At 39.1% G+C, this 19,407-nt stretch overlaps 1 protein-coding gene and 1 pseudogene across 3 annotated transcripts in view; both read left to right on the top strand.

Annotated features, from left to right (window-relative positions):
• CTNNAL1 (catenin alpha like 1) overlaps positions 1 to 19,407 on the top strand; it is a 71,157-nt gene that overhangs the window by 19,928 nt on the left and 31,822 nt on the right. For all 3 annotated transcript variants that reach the window (XM_003260334.3, XM_030824448.1, XM_030824304.1), the window contains exons 3-8: positions 2,022 to 2,209; positions 3,984 to 4,103; positions 8,317 to 8,406; positions 9,448 to 9,618; positions 13,242 to 13,442; positions 15,684 to 15,770. In XM_003260334.3, coding sequence (XP_003260382.1) covers positions 2,022 to 2,209; positions 3,984 to 4,103; positions 8,317 to 8,406; positions 9,448 to 9,618; positions 13,242 to 13,442; positions 15,684 to 15,770 — 857 coding nt within the window. The remainder of the gene's footprint in view (positions 1 to 2,021; positions 2,210 to 3,983; positions 4,104 to 8,316; positions 8,407 to 9,447; positions 9,619 to 13,241; positions 13,443 to 15,683; positions 15,771 to 19,407) is intronic.
• On the top strand, positions 2,272 to 2,432 carry LOC115836092 (annotated as a pseudogene).

The following is a 19,407-nucleotide window of genomic DNA, read 5'->3' on the forward strand; positions in this document are numbered from 1 at the left end:
TGGCTTCTCTCAGAGAGAGAGAGCAACCCAGACAGCTGCCTCAGTGATTTTAGAACCTAAGCTTGGAAGTGACATACGACCACTTGAACCATACCAACCCTGGTATGATGTGGGAGGGGCCAGACAGCACAAGGTTGTGAATAACAGTAGGTGGGGATCATGGGGAGCCATCTTGAAGGCTGGCTACCACAGAATTCCTCTATCTGTAGAGCTTCAGATATTGTCATTATACACAAGACATCCAAGTCTGCATTACCAGTCCATGTCTTGTGGCTTATCTTTGGTGTATTCCTCTGTTATTTCAAACTCCTGTTGTCTGAAAGTAAAATTATCATCTGTCTTCCATGCCCTTCGATTTTCTTTAAGCAACTTAGGTTTACAACCTTGAGGCCATTTTTTCACTCGTTCTTTCCTTCTTATCATTGGTCAGGTACTAATTTCATGTTTTCTTAGTGTCTCCCAAATCATCTTCTTAATGTTCCTATGGCTACTATACTAGCAAGGTCTCTACTATTTCACACCCACAATTGATACAATAGCCTGGCTCTAAGTCTTTCCATTCTATTTTATGTAGTCCTACTAGACTGATCTTTCTTTTTTTTTCTTTTTTTCTTTTTTTTTTTTTTTTGAGACCAAGTCTCACTCTGTCACCCAGGCTGGAGTGCAGTGGCGCCATCTCAGCTGACTGCAACCTCCACGTCCCAGGTCCAAGCGATTCTCTGCCTCAGCCTCCTGAGTAGCTGGGATTACAGGCCCCTGCCACCGCACCTGGCTAATTTTTGTATTTTTTTTAGTAGAGACTGAGTTTTGCCATGTTGGCCAGGCTTGTCTTGAACTCCTGACCTCAGGTGATCCACCCGCCTTGGCCTCCTAAAGTGCTAGGATTACAGGTGTGAGCCACTGTGCCTGCCAGACTGATCTTTCTAAACCTTGACTTATATTTCACCCTGTGGCCTCTCCATTAAGATTCCAATACTTTTTACTCAAGATCCTTAGCCTATGAGCTGACACATTATTTTGTGTATGTAATAGAATTGACAGGAGGGCTTTTGTAAGAAAATCAATCCATTAGGCACACAGGTATATTTAGGACTTTAAAAAATGATCTTGAACACTGTAAGTTGGTTAAAGGTTTATTATTTTAAAAATCTTTTTAACAGTATGGAGGTTTGAAGAATATTATAGCCTTGTATTATAATACAAGAATACTTGTTTTGTTAGCAGATAATTACCATTACAGAAATCAAAAGTTTTGATAGCGACAGTGAAGAAGATAATTTTTCTAGAGGGTTGGGTGTTCAATTAATAGAATCGTTTATGCCAGGCATTGTAAGAAGTTTATATAAATTCAAACTGCAGCCTAAATGAGGGCCAGCCTGTGGTTTGAATTCTCAGGAGGGAGGCTTTTGTTTGGTTTACTTTCCCCACCCAAAGTCCAGGCTGACTGTCAGACAAACTTCCTTATTGTTTCTTTTTGCCTATTGACAGTTCTTTCCGGGCCCCCATTGTATTGAAGATGTCATCCCTTGGGGCCCAAAGCCCTGTCTTTTTTCTCTCTCTGAGGATCCGTGAAAACCCAAGGCCGTTCAGCTTGTGGAGTTTGGCAGTGACCCCTGACTTCTCCCCGGCCTCGCCCCAGGCCAAGCCTTGGCACCTGCTTATTGCTCGGGTTTTAGGGTATTCTTTGGTTTTTGACTCATGAGATTTCTCTTACTGTCTTGTAGGGCAGGAGGCTTTTAGATTGTGTAGTTTGCATTACCACTGGAAACAAAAATTATGATGTTTTTCAAACTGGGTGAGGGCAAAATTTGTCACAGTTCTTAAGAGTATGCTGTTATTTTCTGGTTAGAAAGCATCGTATGATAATCCCTACAGTCGTCAAGGTGAAACTGTTTCTTGTTCCTGAAGTAAGACTCCAAAGCTGAGTTTCTCCTCATTGTGCCTTACCTTCAAGGTCAGAGAGAAGTCTAGATTTTAATTTGTATGCCCGTTTAACTTTCTCCCCTCACCTTTCTTGTTAGGAGAAACAATTGCAGCACTTACAGACATAACCAACTTGAACCATCTGGAATCTGATGGGCAGATCACAATTTTTACAGACAAAACAGGAGTGGTAAAGGCTGCAAGATTACTTCTTTCTTCAGTGACAAAGGTGTTGTTGCTGGCAGACCGAGTAGTCATTAAACAGATAATAACATCAAGAAATAAGGTACTTACCTTTCTGATGTTGCTGTATTTTTGTCTTTCTGTGTTGTTCAAAGTGCTTTTTATGACTCTTAGTGGTGGATCACTCGGCTCATGTGTTGATGAAGAATGCAGCTAGCTGTGGGAATTAATGTGCATTGCAGGATACATTGACACACTGATCATCTATACATTGAATGCACTTGTGGCCCTGGGTTCCTCCCGGGGCTATGCCTGTCTAACCATTGCTTAAAAAAAAAAGTTGTTTTTAGGTTAATTGTAAGTAATTTGGCAATGCTTGTCTATTATAATTGTTTATAACTCTGTCTGTAGTTTAAAAGTAGTGTTTCTTCTATATGTGTAATTCTTAAATGATGGGTATGCTGTGCCTAAACTTTTGAATGCAAGTAATGTCTCCTCTTAGAGAATCATTATCCACTTGTTGAGGCTTATTGGTAAAAGCTTTAAATGTGTACAACATTTGGAAAGAAAAGGCGAGCACCATGATAATATATGTAGCAGAAACCTAGTTGATAAAAATACTGAATTCTTCAGTACTTTTTTCCCTCCCAAATCAGAGACTAACAATATATAACTTAAGACACAGTTAAATCAGTGGAAATGACAATTATCCACAGCTACAAAATTTCTGTATGCAGAGTCCCTAAATGTTACTGAATAATCTCAAAACTTACAGAATGGATTTAAACTCTTCCAGTCCAGAAGTTAATCTCTCAGATGATGGTCACGCTCCATGATCATCTGGGAATCCAGGGTATGTACGATCACTTCTTGCTCTGGATGATTCGCTAGGCAAAGAGGAGAGCAGTTGGCCGGGGAAGGAGTTGTCCTAGTAGGATTTGAGGATAAAACCACCTGATAAGTGTTGAATGAATCAGAAATTGGAGAGGTGGATCTGGCAGCGCTGGAGAAATAGAAACAACCTTCCCCTCTTTGAAAGATGAAGGTTCTCACAGTGGTGGCAATGTGCCTTATCTGTGTTAGTCGCCTGAACTTCCTGAGCTGCCAGGGGAGATTAACATGCCAAATATTCATCATATTCTCAGGAAAAATAAGTAAACACAGGATATCTGTGTTTTTTTTAACCTATCTTGTTCTGACTAGAACAATCTAGTAATGTTATTTTAAAGAAAAGTATTTGAAAATATGTTTCACATTTATTTACTTTATTTCTTACATCAAGAAAACACATAACATTTTAGTCATTGGCTCTACCACAGATTCACACTCTTTATTCACCCCGATGGCCCATTTCTGACTGAGCCAGACTAATTTTCCTACTCTTAAAGTCCCACACTTCCCTTTCGACTCTATGCTCTGCAGATGATGAGGTTCCTTCTGCTTTCCTGAGAATGTTAGGGTTCCTGTCCTCCTGGTTCACTGAAACTTAAAGCTTGTGTGTGCTGGCTTTCATCCTCACCCCTTCCCAGTTCTCTGAAGATTTGATTACTGTAGTCCTGCCCATTCCCACCTTCTAGACTTGGCTGCATAAATGATCCCTTCCTTTGTATATGTAGTCATTTCTTTTATTCTTTTTCCTTTTCCTTTTCAAGTAGCTCAAAATCTCATCGTATAAACAAATCATTCCCCTAATAATTCTGTGCCTTGAATCGACTTCTACTTCTCTGAGCATCCCCTTCTGTGTCTTCTATCTGGCTCTGCCTTCTCAGCTTTCACCTAGAATTCAGAATTTTCCTTTTTTTCTGTCTACTCAGCCTTGACAATCTCAGTCTCTTGAATTGCTATCACCAAATAATGAAATATTATCTGTTTTGCAGGTTCTTGCAACTATGGAAAGACTAGAGAAAGTGAATAGCTTTCAAGAGTTTGTCCAAATATTCAGTCAATTTGGAAATGAAATGGTGGAGTTTGCACATCTGAGTGGAGATAGACAAAATGTATGTACTCATCACATTTTACAATCTTCAGATAAATACATACATTTTAGTTTGGATGGAGGTATGATCTTCAGGATTGTTTGGATTGGTTTCTTTGCTTATTACGTCTATAGCCTTGGTCTTGAAAGCCTTTCATAGATAAGTCAGGATAAAGTAAGTAGATCTGTATGTCTTTTTTTGTACATTTATAACAGTTAATTTTGTTCCCACCTCACATACTGGGAAAGGTCATACTTGCCTTCAGGGCTCAACTCAAGTACTTCTTCTTTTTATTTGGTTACTTTCTCTTTTATGAAGCTTTCCATTTGATTCCTCTACTAGGGCTCAAGCATATAAAATTGAGTCATCATGTGTATTCTTATAGTATCTTGTTAGATATTTGTTATGCTTACCATATTAGATTAATAGTAATAACCCAAGCCATTATTTATTTGAACTGCCTATGTGTTAGGTACTTAATATACATGATCTCATTTAATTCTCAAAACATCCCTATGAGGTAGGTATTGTTACTACTGTTTTACATATAGGGAAACTGAACCTGAGACAAGGATAAACTTTCCCAAGGTCACTATGCTAGCAGATCGAACTCAGTTATATCTGATTCTAAAGCCTGTAGTTCTCAAACTACAACATGATATTTGTTTTTTATTTTATTTTATTTTATCTTTTTTGAGATGGAGTCTCGCTCTGTCACCCAGGCTGGAGTGCAGTGTCGTGATCACGGCTCACTGCAACCTCCACCTCCTGGGTTCAAGTGATTCTCCTGCCTCAGCCTCCCGAGTAGCTGGGACTACAGGCATGCACCACCACGCCCAGCTAACTTTTTGTATTTTTAGTAGAGACAGGATTTCACCATGTTGGCCAGGCTGGTCTCGAACTCCTAATCTCAGGTGATCTGCCCACCTCAGCTTCCCAAAGTGCTGGGATTACAGGCGTGAGTCACCGTGCCCAGCCGATATTAGTTCCTTATGGGTCTGTTCCCCAATTCAGACAGTAAGCTCCTCAGTTTTGGGAGATGGAAGATCATATTATGTGTAGGATTGACTTTTCCTTGTTGGGGTATTTGTGTAGGAGTCTGTCTTGTTGGCAGGTTAAATATATATAATAATTGACCATTTCTTGGGATGGTTCTGGGTGTAGTCCCATAGGCTATTCTCACAGTTTTTGATATGAACTTTCCCAGTTGCAGCTGGAGTTGAAAGATGGGTATTGGTCTGGAGAGTGGAAGGCTGAAATAATGGCATTGGTTTCTAATACCAATGGTGATTTTATAGGCAGGTACCTTATTGTTTCATTTTCTGTCTGCCAGTATTGTTCTTTATAAAACAAATTTTCTTTCTTTTCCTTCTCTTCTCTTAATCTTCCTTCTTCTCCTCATTCTCCCCAATGATAATTATTAGCCTGAGTATTTTTATAATAATAATAGCTTATCATCTAGCATTTTCTTGATCACTTGAGCAAGCGTGGCATGAGTCATAGGTTCTAAAGCTGCCATCCTTCAGTTACACTTCCTACAGGATCCTCTTCAGCTTCTGGACATAACTGAAAAACTTTCACCATCATTTTGATTTGTAATTAGAAATTTGGCATGGAGAACATTTTATTTTTCTCAATTCTTGTAATATTGTGATCCAACATTTAAAAATTTATTTTTAAATAAATTTTTAACAATTTAGCTCATTAAATTTGGGACCCCTGAAACTTACTGGCAGCCTTTTTATTGTCTTTGTGTTTGATAAGTGCTACTCCTGGGTCATTTTTTTGGGATATGCATCCAGGGTTCAAATGCTTTCTCCTTTAGAATAGTCAGAATATCCTGCAAAGAGCTATAGGTCAGGTGCATTCTCAGTTTTCTCAGCAAATATTCATCAGCTGCTTACTGTTAACCAAATACTACACTAGGTGTTGAGGATTCAACAGTAAATAAAAGTGACAAAAACCTCTGCACTCATGGAGCTTATGTTTTAGTAGGGGTGGGAGGAGATAGACAATAAAACAGAAACATGCATGGTGTGTTCAAAGAACACGAGGGCCAGTGGATGGATCAAAGTGAGCAAAGGGGGAGGGTAATAAGATGAAATCAGAGAGGTAGTGGGCAGGCCAAACTGTAAAGGACTTTGGCTTTAAGTAAAATGGGGAGCCATTGGAGGTTTTGTGTAGGAGAATGACATTTTCTGACTTACATTTTAACTGTATCACTCTAGCTGCCATGTTGAGAATAGTTTGCATGGAGACAAGGGCAGAGGCAGGTAGACCACTCAAGAGGCTATTACAGTAATCTATTGAGAGATGATGGTGACCTGGACCAAGGTGGTAGAAAGTGGAAGTGGTGAGGCTGGGCATGGTGGCTCATGCCTGTAATCCCAGCACTTTGGGAGGCTGAGGTGGGTGGATCACCTGAGGTCAGGAGTTTGAGACCAGCCTGGCCAACATGACAAAACCCCATCTCTTTTAGAAATACAGAAATTAGCTGGGTGTGGTGGCACATGCGTGTAATCCCAGCTACTTAGGAGGCTGAGGCACAAGAATTGCTTGAGCCCAGGAAGCAGAGGCTGCAGTGAGCTGAGATCATGCCACTGCGCTCCAGCCTGGGCAAGAGAGGGAGACTGTGTCTCAAAAGGAAAAGAAAGTGGCAGTGGTGACAGCCTTACCCAAGTCTGAGAAAATACTTCTGGAAGTATTGGGATGCTTCACTTAGTGCTTCATGGACCATCTGGGTTTTATGGACACCTCTGTTTTGTCCTGTGGACCAGCCCTTTCCAGGTTGAGATGCCATCTTTTTCTGTTGCTTGTTATCACCATACAGCATATGGGGTCATATGTGGCTTTTAAGTGTCAGGTATAGCATACACACTTGATGCATTGTCAGCTGGACCCACAGGTGTGGGTCCTGTGGAAAGGAGTCCTGTCCAAAATGTTAAAGACAAGAGGAATGGGTGGAAATTTTATAAGCAACCTCAACCTTTATCTGATAGGTACCCATGATGGATGATACTCACATATAGGACACAGCTCTTTGGGATGTGATCTGCGTTAGCTTTGGGGTTATATGCACTTTGTCATACACTATTTGTAATGCCATCTCTATCTCTTATTATATCTATACTGGGATGCAAGTGAGTGAGAGTGATATTACTGTGTAGGACTAACTTCTGAATCCATTCTAATTTATTCAAGCAAATTTACTTTCAAAGGCAAATCATTCTTAAACTTTAGGTTTTTCTTGTTTGTAAGAAAGGGCCTTTAACCTAACTTACAAATAAAAAAGGCTAACGTGACAGGGAAAAATTTTTATGTAATTCAAATTTCAATCTCCATAAATAAAGTTTTCTTGGAACACAGCTGTTCTTATTTATTTGTGTATTGTCTCTGTTTGCTTTCATACTACAATGACAGAATTAAGTAGCTGTGATGGAGACTGTATAGCTCAGAAGGCCTCAAATGTTTATCTGGGCTTTAATTGAAAGTATTGCCCACCTCTGATTTAGATATAATAACCAAATTATTAACAGAGTATTTTGTTGTAGATTTGATCAGCAAACTTTGGCTACCTCATATAATAGCACACATTCTATTGAGGGCTCTGTGAGGAGAAGCCACCCCCCACCAAAACAAATTCAATACACAGTGCTTTCTTAGGTGTTCCTTTTCAATCTTGTTGAGGAAAATTATCTACCCAAGAAACATCTTAAGAATATTTCAGAGCAGCATATTGATTAAGATTAAGACAAACGAACCCCAATTTGAGATGCATAGCAGTTAGATGGGATTAATTAGACAAGGCTCCTTAAAGAATTGACTTTTAAGTGTCTGTTTTGAAGGAAATAATAGTCAATAGATGCTCAGTAGACAATTTACTTTTAATTAAGTAAGACATAGGCTGGGTATTTCTGGTTAAGATGCAGTGTGTGCACTTGGCGTGAGAATGTCAGGTGTGACAGAACACCAGAATGTCAACCATGTGCAGCCTCTACCTGTGTCTCAGTTCCTGGCTCTCTAGCCCTTACTAAGAGTAGCTTTTTCTTTCTACTCATATTGTGTTGATGTATTCATATTGAAGCAGTGACAGTTTGTAAAACTTTATCCTGTTTTTTATTTCACTTAACAATATTACTGAATTTTTGAGTATTAGTGTTGAATAAATACTTTTTTAAGAAATTGGGTTGTTTACATGGTCTTAGACTCCTCCGTGATTTTATTTCATATTTAGGATTTGAAAGATGAAAAGAAAAAGGCAAAAATGGCAGCAGCTAGGGCAGTTCTTGAAAAGTGTACGATGATGCTTCTCACAGCTTCAAAGGTAAGACAATTTTGGTTTTACTGTGTGATAAATTAATAATTAGAACACCTGACTAAATGCATTTAACTTACATAATTTACATTTTAAAAAAGATCAAAGTGGTAACTTAGAACATAGGCCTGAATAGTTAAATCTCAGTTATTATTTATAAGAATGCTAACTTTCTTCCCCAACTCCAAATAATAATTAATTTATGAGTCAGCTTTGATTGAACAGCTCAGCAGAACATGGTGTATTAGGTACTGTGAATTAAGGCCTGTCACACATGGTCGCTGCCTGCAGGGTTTTGCCAGTCTCATTGAGGAGCCAGCACATGTGCTGTAGGAAAAGCTAGACAAGTTAAGATCTGTTAAATACAGCGGAGTAAGAAGTCAGCCCTTAGTTTATTCTGCAAATTCACCCTTTAATCCCTTTTTCCACTTTTAACAAAATTATCAATCAAGAGTATTTCCAAACAGCAGTTGGCCAGCAAATTGGTTCAATTCTAGAATGAATGAGTAAAATGTCTCTTTAGCAGTTTGTTTGGAATAACCTTTTCTTCTGAGAGTATTTACCCTGTGCTAGAATCAGTGAAGCCACAAAAACAGACTTCGTGGAACCCACTCAGAAGGCTCTATTTTGTCTAGGCCCTTGAGTTTTTTATTTACATCGTTTTTTAAAAGTCAAGATGCATCCATGATCATATTTCACTTCTGTTCATTTCATTTTTCTTCATTCTTTTTCATTTCTTGCATGTGTAAGGCAACATTTAAAACAGTTTTAATCATGATGAAAAGAGATTTTTTCCCAAAAAATTTTTAAGTAAACTTACTATTGAAGTATAAAGGTATAGTTTTGCACTCTGCATTTTTTATTTAACCTTGCTATCGCTTTTTACTCATCCTGCTTCCACTTTAGTGAGGAGAAGCAGCTGAGTGAGCCAGGGACCCAGGAGATTTTGGTAAAGAACCATTTTTCTTAGCATGACATGTTCTCTGTAAGATTTTTGTGCGTTATGACATAAATCAAATATTAAAATAAAAATTTTCAATTGTTTTGAAGACATGTCTGAGGCATCCTAACTGCGAATCAGCCCATAAAAACAAAGAAGGAGTGTTTGACCGCATGAAAGTGGCATTGGGTAAGGTCATTGAAATTGTGACTGACTGTAAACCGAATGGAGAGACTGACATTTCATCTATCAGTATTTTTACTGGAATTAAGGAATTCAAGGTAAGAATAAAGAGAGTATATTTTTATTTTTCTCTTTCTATTTTATTTTATTTTAATTTTTTGAGATAGAGTCTCGCTCTGTTGCCCAGGCTGGAGTGCAGTGGTGTGATCTCGGCTCACTGCAACCTCCACCTCCTGGGTTCAAGCGATTCTTGTGCCTCAGCCTTCCAAATAGCTGGTACTACAGGCATGTGCTACCATGCCTGGCTGATTTTTGTATTTTTGGTAGAGATGGGGTTTCACCATGTTGGCCAGGCTGGTCTCAAACTCCTGACTTCAGGTGATCTACTCGCCTGGGCCTCCCAAAGTGCTGGGATCACAGGCATGAGCCACTGCACTCAGTCTTTTCTTTCCATTTTAAAGGAGCATCGTTATGTATAGTATCTATATTTTTGTGTAATGTTTTACAACAATGCTTCACAAAAGCAAATATATCTATTTAAAGCAATGCCACTCTGTACAAACTTGTTGCTCAGTAATATTTACATTAGAGGTGTTATTTACAAAGAATGGTGGTCTTTGGTTATAGTAGCTACTCTGGCTCTGTTTAGCTGTATGGTTTAGCTGTAGCCCCCTGTTTAAAAGAATGTTCCCTTCCTGTTTTTTGAGCAGTGCCATATATTTTTGAGCAGTACCATACATAGGATGATGGTGAGCAGCAAATCATTTCTGCTAGAATTCCTGCTTTTCTCTGTGTTAGAGGGTTGATACTTTGAGACTATAGTAATAGTATTAGTAATAATTAAAATTTAAAAATAAACAGTAATACACACTAACAGTTATTGAGTCCTTACTCTGTGCCAGCCCTTTTCTGAGTGCTTTAAATATATGAACTTATATAATCCTCAAAGAACTATTGCTATTATTTCCATTACACTGTTGAAGAGCTTGAGAAACAGAAAGGAGATTAACTTGCTGGCTACTAAGTACCAGAGTTGGGATTTGAAACTAGGCAGTGTGACTCCAGGAAGTCTGACTTCTCATCAGAAGTCATAGACATGGTGAAGATGCTTTCTGGGTAAGAGCAGTGTCTGAGTTGGGAGGGCCCTAAGAAGTCATCTAGTACAATGCCCTCCTTTAACAGATCAGAAAACTAAGGCCCTGAGAAGTTATCCAAATGCTAAAGGTTCCCACTTCTCTAACAGACAGGGCTGTGATGAGAATGGCATTCTTTCCATTTTACTGCACTTTGATTTATTTATTTATTTATTTTTGAGATGGAGTCTCGCTCTTGTTTCTTGGGCTGGAGTGTGGTGGCACGATCTTGGCTCACTGCAACCTCTGCCTTCTGGGTTCAAGTGATTCTCCTGCCTCAGCCTCTTGAGTAGCTGGGATTACAGGCACCCACCACCACAGCTGGCCAATTTTTGTACTTTTAATAGAGATGGGGTTTCGCCATGTTGGCCAGGCTGGTCTTGAACTCCTGACCTCAGGTGATCCGCCCACCTTGGCCTCCCAAAGTGCTGGGATTACAGGCGTGAGCCACCACGCCTGGCCCTGGACTTTGATTTCTAATTGTGTGAAGGTCTAAGTAGGAACATGGGGTGAAAAGACAGTAATGGAAAGTATTATCTCTTTTTGCTCTTAATAAATATTTTATTTAATCCCTACCTGCCTTTTAGGTGGATATAATTATATACTGTTTTTTTGTTTTTTGTTTTTTTTTGAGGAGGAGAGCTAGTAAGTGGCAGAACCCTTCTTTAGGCCCAGGATTCTCTAATCCCAAAGTCCATGACCTTTCACTTTACACCTCTGGGTTTGTTTATATGATGCCAGTCCTACCACTGAGGCTTCCTGAGGGGAAAGAAGCTGTAGGGACCAAACCTTCTCTTAGAAATTTTATTGCTGAAAGGGATCTTAGAGATTATTTTTCTAATCTTCCCTTTTTATAAATGCTGAGGGAGGAGATGTGTTGTTAAAGGATAATTAGGGAAACAAGTCAGGTGAGAGACATCTTTCGCCACTTGCTGCTGCATTTCTGGTGCAGGTGAAGGAGGGGCAGTGCTCTGCCTGTGGCTGTTGCCGACAGCTCTGGCTGCTGCCCTCTCACCATCAGGTGTGCTGGAGGCAGAGCTGTTATAAATAGGCTCAGTCTCACCGTCTGTGATTATCTCTTTGGCATCTTACTTTTTTTCTGATGGAGAGTATAATCTATGGAGGGAAACTGGATACTTTGCTGTATTTGGTACAATGAATATACGGACAAATGTTATGAAACCATATCAGTAAATAGCCTCTTTAAAAAAAACCCACAAAACTCCACTAAGTTGCTATCTAAAAACATGTATATTTTCTCTCTTTTCTCTCTAAAGGGAAAATAAAAAACCTTAACATAAATGGTATGAGGCCAATATAACTGATTTTTATGTTTTAATTCTGTTTAAATTCTCAAATTTAATTATCTGAGAAGATCCCCATTGTAAATTCCATACCTTACTATTATCCATATTCTTTCCTAGCTTAAATACAAGTTTCTGTCTACCTAGGATGGAGTGATCACCTGACACAACTTGGGCCAAGAGCAGGAGGGGAAGCAAGGACTCTCCTATGGCGTCTTGACTTTCCCAAACTTTGATATTTTCATGGATCATGTTAAAATGAGTCACACATAAGGATTAATTAAAATAACATTTGTGAAAGGACTTTGAAGTGTTAAACAAATGTAAACTATCCTTATTATCACATTCATTGTGACCATAATCGTGATCATTACCACTTGTTGCCTCTTGGCCCAAGTTGTCTGTGTGACATATTTCATGGACTGTAGTGTTTTACAGGGTTGAAGTGGCATGATGCATCATAGAAAGCTGAGAGAGAAAGACTGCACACGTGAGCATGTGTTCATCACATAGTCAAGGAACTCCAAACAGGGTGGCTGAAGTGAAAGGTTGTTGGGGGTTCAGGGGGTGAGATAGACTGTTAGAGAAGTATATAAAGACAGGCCATAGAGGATTTTGTGCTATACCATAGACGTTTGGGCTTGATTCTCTATAGATGGTGAGGAGCTATTACAGGGAGGTGGCAGTATCAGGCGGTTTACATTTTAGATTATACAGACCCTCTGGTAGAGGATGTTTGGGTCAGTAAGGTGCTGTTGGGGACTTTAAATAAAACGTAGGGAGACCAGTTAGGTGACTAGGAGAGTCTTTGCTGAATTAACGAAGGAAAAATGGATGCCTTCCCCAGTCCTTCTCACACCCCACATCTTCCACACCATCCTTCCCCCTGGGCTCAGCACATTTCATATTTGGGTGTAACTTATCTTCCAGGACTTTGCCTAGGCATTTTCTCAGATGCAAATCTTTTACCTGGAGGCTGGTTCATTTTTCCTACTGGTGGCTACAGGATGATGCTCTTTCTGCCTTAGTATTCACTGATCTCATAGGAATGTCATTGTATTAATTACTCTAGGAATGGTGCTTTACATGGATATTGAAGGCTTTTGAGCAATGTGTCCTCCTGGGTTAGTGGCGAATATAGATATCATTGGTGGCTGTATTTCCCCTCAGCTTGGGAAAAGAAAATGCTAGTGTTTTCCTGGGCACTGTTAGAAATTACAGCCCATTTTGGTCAGGTGGGAATATTGACTCACGTGGATGGATGGATGTCCTTTCTGTTCTCAGATGAATATTGAAGCTCTTCGGGAGAATCTTTATTTTCAGTCCAAAGAGAACCTTTCTGTGACATTGGAAGTCATCTTGGAGCGTACAGAGGACTTTACTGATTCTGCCTACACCAGCCATGAGCACAGAGAACGCATCTTGGAACTGTCAACTCAGGCGAGAATGGAACTGCAGCAGTTAATTTCTGTGTGGTTTCAAGCTGTAAGAACTTTTTTTAAAATCAAAGTAAATCTTATATAATGGCTTTCCCATAAAGTTTTGCAAGATATGGAAGCTACATAATCACCAGGAGTATGAATTTGTTCCAGAATGGGCCAGGATATCTCATCCCTTCTTTCCCTCCTAGTTGGCCAAAATATCCTTCCCATCTAGCACTCACAATACTTGACATTTATTTCCAGGCCTGTTGACTCTCATTCTAGCCAGTCTGGATTCTATGCCTCTGTCACTATCACTAGTTCACTCTGTTTTCCCCACTCTTCCACCAAACTCACCTCTGGAAAATTCCTCCCCAAAATGCTTCTTCAGAGTGAAGAACAGAGAGGTAGACCCCCACCTAGAGGTTCTTGGGACCTGAGCCTGACTGCTGGAGCCATTCACATGTACACAGTTCTTACCTCTGAGGACAGCTGATTTACAGACACAGTGATTTAGAAAACTTATTGGGGTGTAGATTCAATGAAAACAGGAGTAGATCCATCTGGCAAGTAAAAGCTTTTCACCCTTGCACAAATTCCTGGTCTAAAATTGGTGGGTGGCCACTCTATGAACCTTAAATGGGTTGTTGGTGTGCTTCAAACAGAGGAGCTTATTTGGGCAAGAATGGCCAAGACTGACAGAAGTGGGACAGCACAGGAAGTGTGTGTACACAATCTCTTACAGCAGGTGGATTGCAAAATGGAGAGACAGAGAGCCCTGGGACATGTCTCTAGCATTATTTATTTCTTAGGCCCAGACTATGTCAAAAAAGTATTTAACATGGCTTACAATATAATACAGCAGTGATAATACAAATCTGGAAGTCATGAACAAAGCTTTGGTAGTAAAGATGATGAAGGAGGGTGGATATGGCTGAGATTGAAGAAAGAAGGAGCAGTTGATTTCCTTGTAAATAGATTAATTTATGAATGAAAGTAGATAATGAATCACAGATTTCTCAGATATTTTCTTGGCATCACAGTAGTGCACATGTTCTTATTAACAGGCAATCTTGCCCTAGAGTATAGTGGTGTGAGAGACTCGAGCAATGTTTTGTGTTTAGTTTGAATTATCTGTGTGATACACAATCTAAAGTGTAGATTGCTTCAGTGTTAAATTTTAAGTCCAACACTCACTATGAAGGGTTGCTTGTGATGAAATACTCTGTTGGGAATGTGATTCTATCAATACTCAAATTTTGCAATTAGCAAATGTCATAAATTTAGCAAATTTACCCTGTGCATATTTCACAAGCACTCAGATCTCTGATCCTGCATGCTAGATGTATTTTTCATTCATTCATTTTTTTCAGCAGTTGTTACAGGTGCCTTTTATATGCCAAGCACCATAAATCTAAAGATGAGTAAGATAAAATCTTTGTCTGCAAGAATTTTACAATATAGAAATTTGCGGGAAGGGGTAAGACAAGTACAAATAGCTTTGTAAGTATCCTAAGAGAAGGTGTAGACTATGCATTGAGATGGTTTGAAGGAGGACAAATTTATATTTAGGGAGAGGGCTCAAGAAGGCTTCATGAAGTATTGATATTGAATTTTTATTTATCATGCAAAGAATTGAATATCTACTACCTACCATTTGCTGTGCCAGGTACTGTGGATTTAGTGGTGTGCAAAATAGATGTGAACCCAGCTTTCGTGGCCTAGTGGGGAAGATAGACTTTAAACAAACAAAAAATGAAAAATTCCAGATGGTTTGGACTGAAAAAATAAATATGTAATTGCAAACTGGGATGATTATGGAGCAAAAAGATTACAGTGAGTAAGAAGAGGGTCTGATTTAGATTGAGTGATCTGAAAAAGCCTTTCTGAGAAAAAGACATTTATGTAAGATCTTAAAGATGAGTAGGATTTTAATTTTTAACTAGGTTAGGAGTGAAATCATGGACATTCTAGGCAGAAAATAAAAGAGATTAATTTTAGACTTGATGAATTTATTAAAGAAAATTAGATTTTAAAAGTTCACCTTTCAATATAATCCCTAGGTTCACAGAAAAATAAATAAATAAAAAACAAAAGTTCACCTATTTGTAGTTAGCATTGAAAAATATAACTAAACTGAAATTTTATTTTCCACTATAACTTAAACAGGTAAATTTTGAAAATCTACTTTTATAGTTCACAGAGTAATATTAAAATTTATTACAATTTACAGTTCAAATAAAATTGTAATTAACAGATTAAAGAGATGCGGTAACATTACATGTATACTTTTTAAAATTTTTAGCAAAGCAAGAAAACAAAAAGCATCGCTGAAGAACTGGAACTCAGTATTTTGAAAATCAGTCACAGTCTTAATGAACTTAAGAAAGAAGTAAGTATAGTTTGAAATTTAGCCTCTTCTAATTCTTTGCTAATTTTCATGTTGTATGGGTGTATGAAATGCATTAGTATTAGTATGTCTCTGTGCCTAGAAAATGGTTTTAAAAGTTTTCCTTTGAGGCAAGGCATGGTGGCTCATGCCCGTAATTCCAGCACTGTGGGGAGGCCAAGGTGGGAGGATCACTTGAGCCTAGGAGTTTGAGATTAGCCTGGGCAACATGGTGAAACCCCATCTCTACAAAAAATACAAAAGATTAGCCAGGTGTGGTAGTTAGCGCCTGTAGTCCCAGCTACTCGGGAGGCTGAAGTGGGATAATCACCTGATCCCCAAGGCTCAAGGCTGCAGTGAGCCATGATTGCGGTACTGCACTTCAGCCTGGGTGCCAGAGTGAGACCCTGTCTCAAAAAAAAAAAAATAAAAAGTTTTCCTTTGACATAGTTATTTCGAAGCCATGATTTTATTAATGCCATCACTCTCAAAGCTTGCACATGAATTTAATCGCTTTATTCATAATAACAAAAAACTAATAACCTAGGATTCTATCAACAGAGGAATTGATAAATGAATTTTGGAATAATTCTACCAAATACTATTCAGTAATAAAAGAGAACAGTATTGATACATGCAACAATATGGATGAATCACTAAGACATACTAAGCAAAAGAAGCCAGGCACAAATGATTATATGTATAGAATTCCATTTAGAAAAAAACAATTCTAGAAAAGGCAAAACTAATTTATAATGACATAAATCAGATCAGTGGCTATCTCGGGTCAGAGGTTGGGGTATATTTACTGCAAAAGGGCATGGGAGGACTTTTTGGCATGATGGAAATGTTCAAAATTAGTTGTTGTGGTGGTTACATGGCTGTATATGTTCATCAAAACTCACTGAACAGTATCTTTAAAATAGGTACATTTTGTTGTATATCAATTCTATCTCACTGAAGTAAATTTTTAAAAATATTCCTTTGTTGAGAAGGTTTCCCTGTTCCCTGAATAAAAAGTTTGTCATCTCATGACTTACTTGGCCACTCTCAGGTTATTGAAAGTCCTATGGTCACTTTAAGTCAGGTGTTCACAAACTACAACTGGACCGTTTTCGTCAGTAGAGTGTATGGGGACACAATGCTGCCCATTTGTGGCCCTACTGTCTACTGTTTTCTCACTACAACAGCAGAGTTGGATAGTCACAATAGGACCTAAAATATTTACTCTCTGGCCCATTACAGAAAAAGTTTGCCAATTCCTGCTTTAAGTCACAAAACACGATCTCAGTTGAAAAATTAGAATGTTCCCTCCAATATGTTATTCAGTATTTAAATCTTCATTTAGTTGTAGAGCTTCTTCCCTGTTCCGTTTTCCCAGCTCCAACTAGATAGAGCTGGGAAGATGTGGTCTCTTCTCCCTTTTTCACTTTCCTCACCCTCCATTACGTAGCTGTTGTTGATTGTTGTCAGGTTGTGGCATAGAGAGAGAAGAGAGAAAGTTGAGAGGCAGAAGGTTTTTAGTGACCAGCACCCTTATCAAATGGCTTTGGGCTTGGTAGACATTTACAGCAGACTTTCACTCTCATGGATACTTTAGTGGTTCTTCAGAGGCTTTCCTGTTGCCCCCCCTACCCCCACCCCCACCCCTCAACCCCTATATCCTGTTGCTCCCTCCACTTTGAGGCATGCCTGGAGGAGGGAGTCACAGTGGGCACCCAGCAGCTCTCCAGACAGACCCTCCTCACACAGACCTCTCCTTTCCCTCAGCTCTGCTTTCTTAATTCTTTTATTTTTATTTATTTATTTTTTTGAGGTAGAGTCTCACTCTGTTGCCCAAGCTGGAGTGCAGTGGCGCGATCTCAGCTCACTGCCACCTCCACCTCAGGGGTTCAAGCGATTCTCATGCCTCAGCCTCCTGAGTAGCTGGGATTACAGACGCACGCCACCACGCCTGGCTAATTTTTGTATTTTTAGTAGAGATGGGGTTTCACCGTGTTGGCCAGGCTGGTCTCAAACTCCTGACCTCAAATGATCCACCCGCCCTGGCCTCCCAAAGTGAGCCACTGCACCCAGGCTTAATTCTTTTATATTCTTGAAGACGGTCAAGGGCTCAAGACAATGAAATTAGAATTTTTAAAAAATTTTCTTATTTTTGAGATGGGGTCTCACTTTCTTGCCCAGACAATGGTGCGAACATGGCTCACTGCAGCCTTGACCTTCTGGTCTCAAGTGATCCTCCTGCCTCATCCTCCCATGTAGCTGGGCCACAGGTGCATGCCACCATGTCTGGCTAATTTTTTGTAGAGACAGGGTCTCACTATTATAAGCTCAGGCTGGTCTTGAACTCCTGGGCTCAAGCAGTGTTTCTGCCTTGGCCTCCCAAAGTGCTGGGATTACAGGTGTAAGCTATCATGTCTGGCTGAAATTGGTTTTTGGATGTTTCTTATATAAATTATATACATGGTGATCTGTTTCACATCTTACTTGGCACTGATATGTCTATTGAAATCTCCATTTAAACATCCTGTTAAACATAGAAAGACATGGTTTTCTATGCTTTATAAAAAGCCTGCTGCCCTTGACACAAGGAAAAAACAAAATAAAACAAAAAAGAAAGAAAAAAGCCTACCCATTTTATTCCAGACTATTCAGTTTTAACTCAAGTATTGTTAAAATCCTGACTATCAGTAGAACATGGTCTACTTGTGATAAACTGAGTGGCTTTCCATAGGCTTCATTTTCATTACCTCTTATATGGGTGTATCCACGTCAACCTCATAGAATTCTTGTAAGGATTAAGGGAGATAATGTATATAAGGCTGCTGTCAGGACATTGCATAGAGCAGGAACTTTGCGTTTGTCCTGCCTCCCTCTTCTTACACGTGACGAGTTATGTGACCTTGGCAAGACACAGTCTCTGTGGAGCTGTTTCACAGTCTGTAAAATAAATGACTGGCATTAGATATTCTCTAAGGTCCTGCTGGTGAAACAAAATCTTTTTAAGTTCTTATGTGGCATTTAGTTTCCTAAGGAAAGTGAATTTTAGTTTCTTTGTTTCTAACTGTAATTATTCTCACTTAGTTGCACGAATGCAGAGGCTATCCTATTGTTAATTTTGGAGACAATCCTCTAATTTGAATTGAGATTGGATTACTTCCAGGAAAAAAGAAATCACTTCATTCAAATAGATTTAATTCAAAGTCAGATTTTTCTGAGAACAATGTTATTAAAAATGATCTGTTTCTGGACAACCCCAAAATAACCTGTCACGTCATTAAAAAAAAAAAAAAAGGCAAGATAAGAAGAAAATGTTTTGGAGTTAATAGTGTTCAAAGATATCCAGTAAGAGTGAGCCATGCATTCCACCCAAAGTGAATAAAACCATGGGGTTTGTGTTACCCTTTAATCTATTGTTTCTCCTGGGACCAAATTTGTTCATAGAGGTGGAGAGTAAAGATCTGGATGGCAACTATAGACAGATTCTAACCTCCCTGAGGGCAGGGGTTGTGTCCTACTTGTCATGTATGCCCAGCCTCTAGTACAGTGCTACAGTGCTTGCCATGATATAGGTATTTAATAAAATTTATTAAATTTATTGAATCTCACATTGGTACTTTTTCAAAAGTATGCTAAAGAA

This window comes from Nomascus leucogenys, chromosome 1a (genome assembly GCF_006542625.1).
Source record: "Nomascus leucogenys isolate Asia chromosome 1a, Asia_NLE_v1, whole genome shotgun sequence".
Taxonomy (NCBI): Eukaryota; Metazoa; Chordata; class Mammalia; order Primates; family Hylobatidae; genus Nomascus; species Nomascus leucogenys.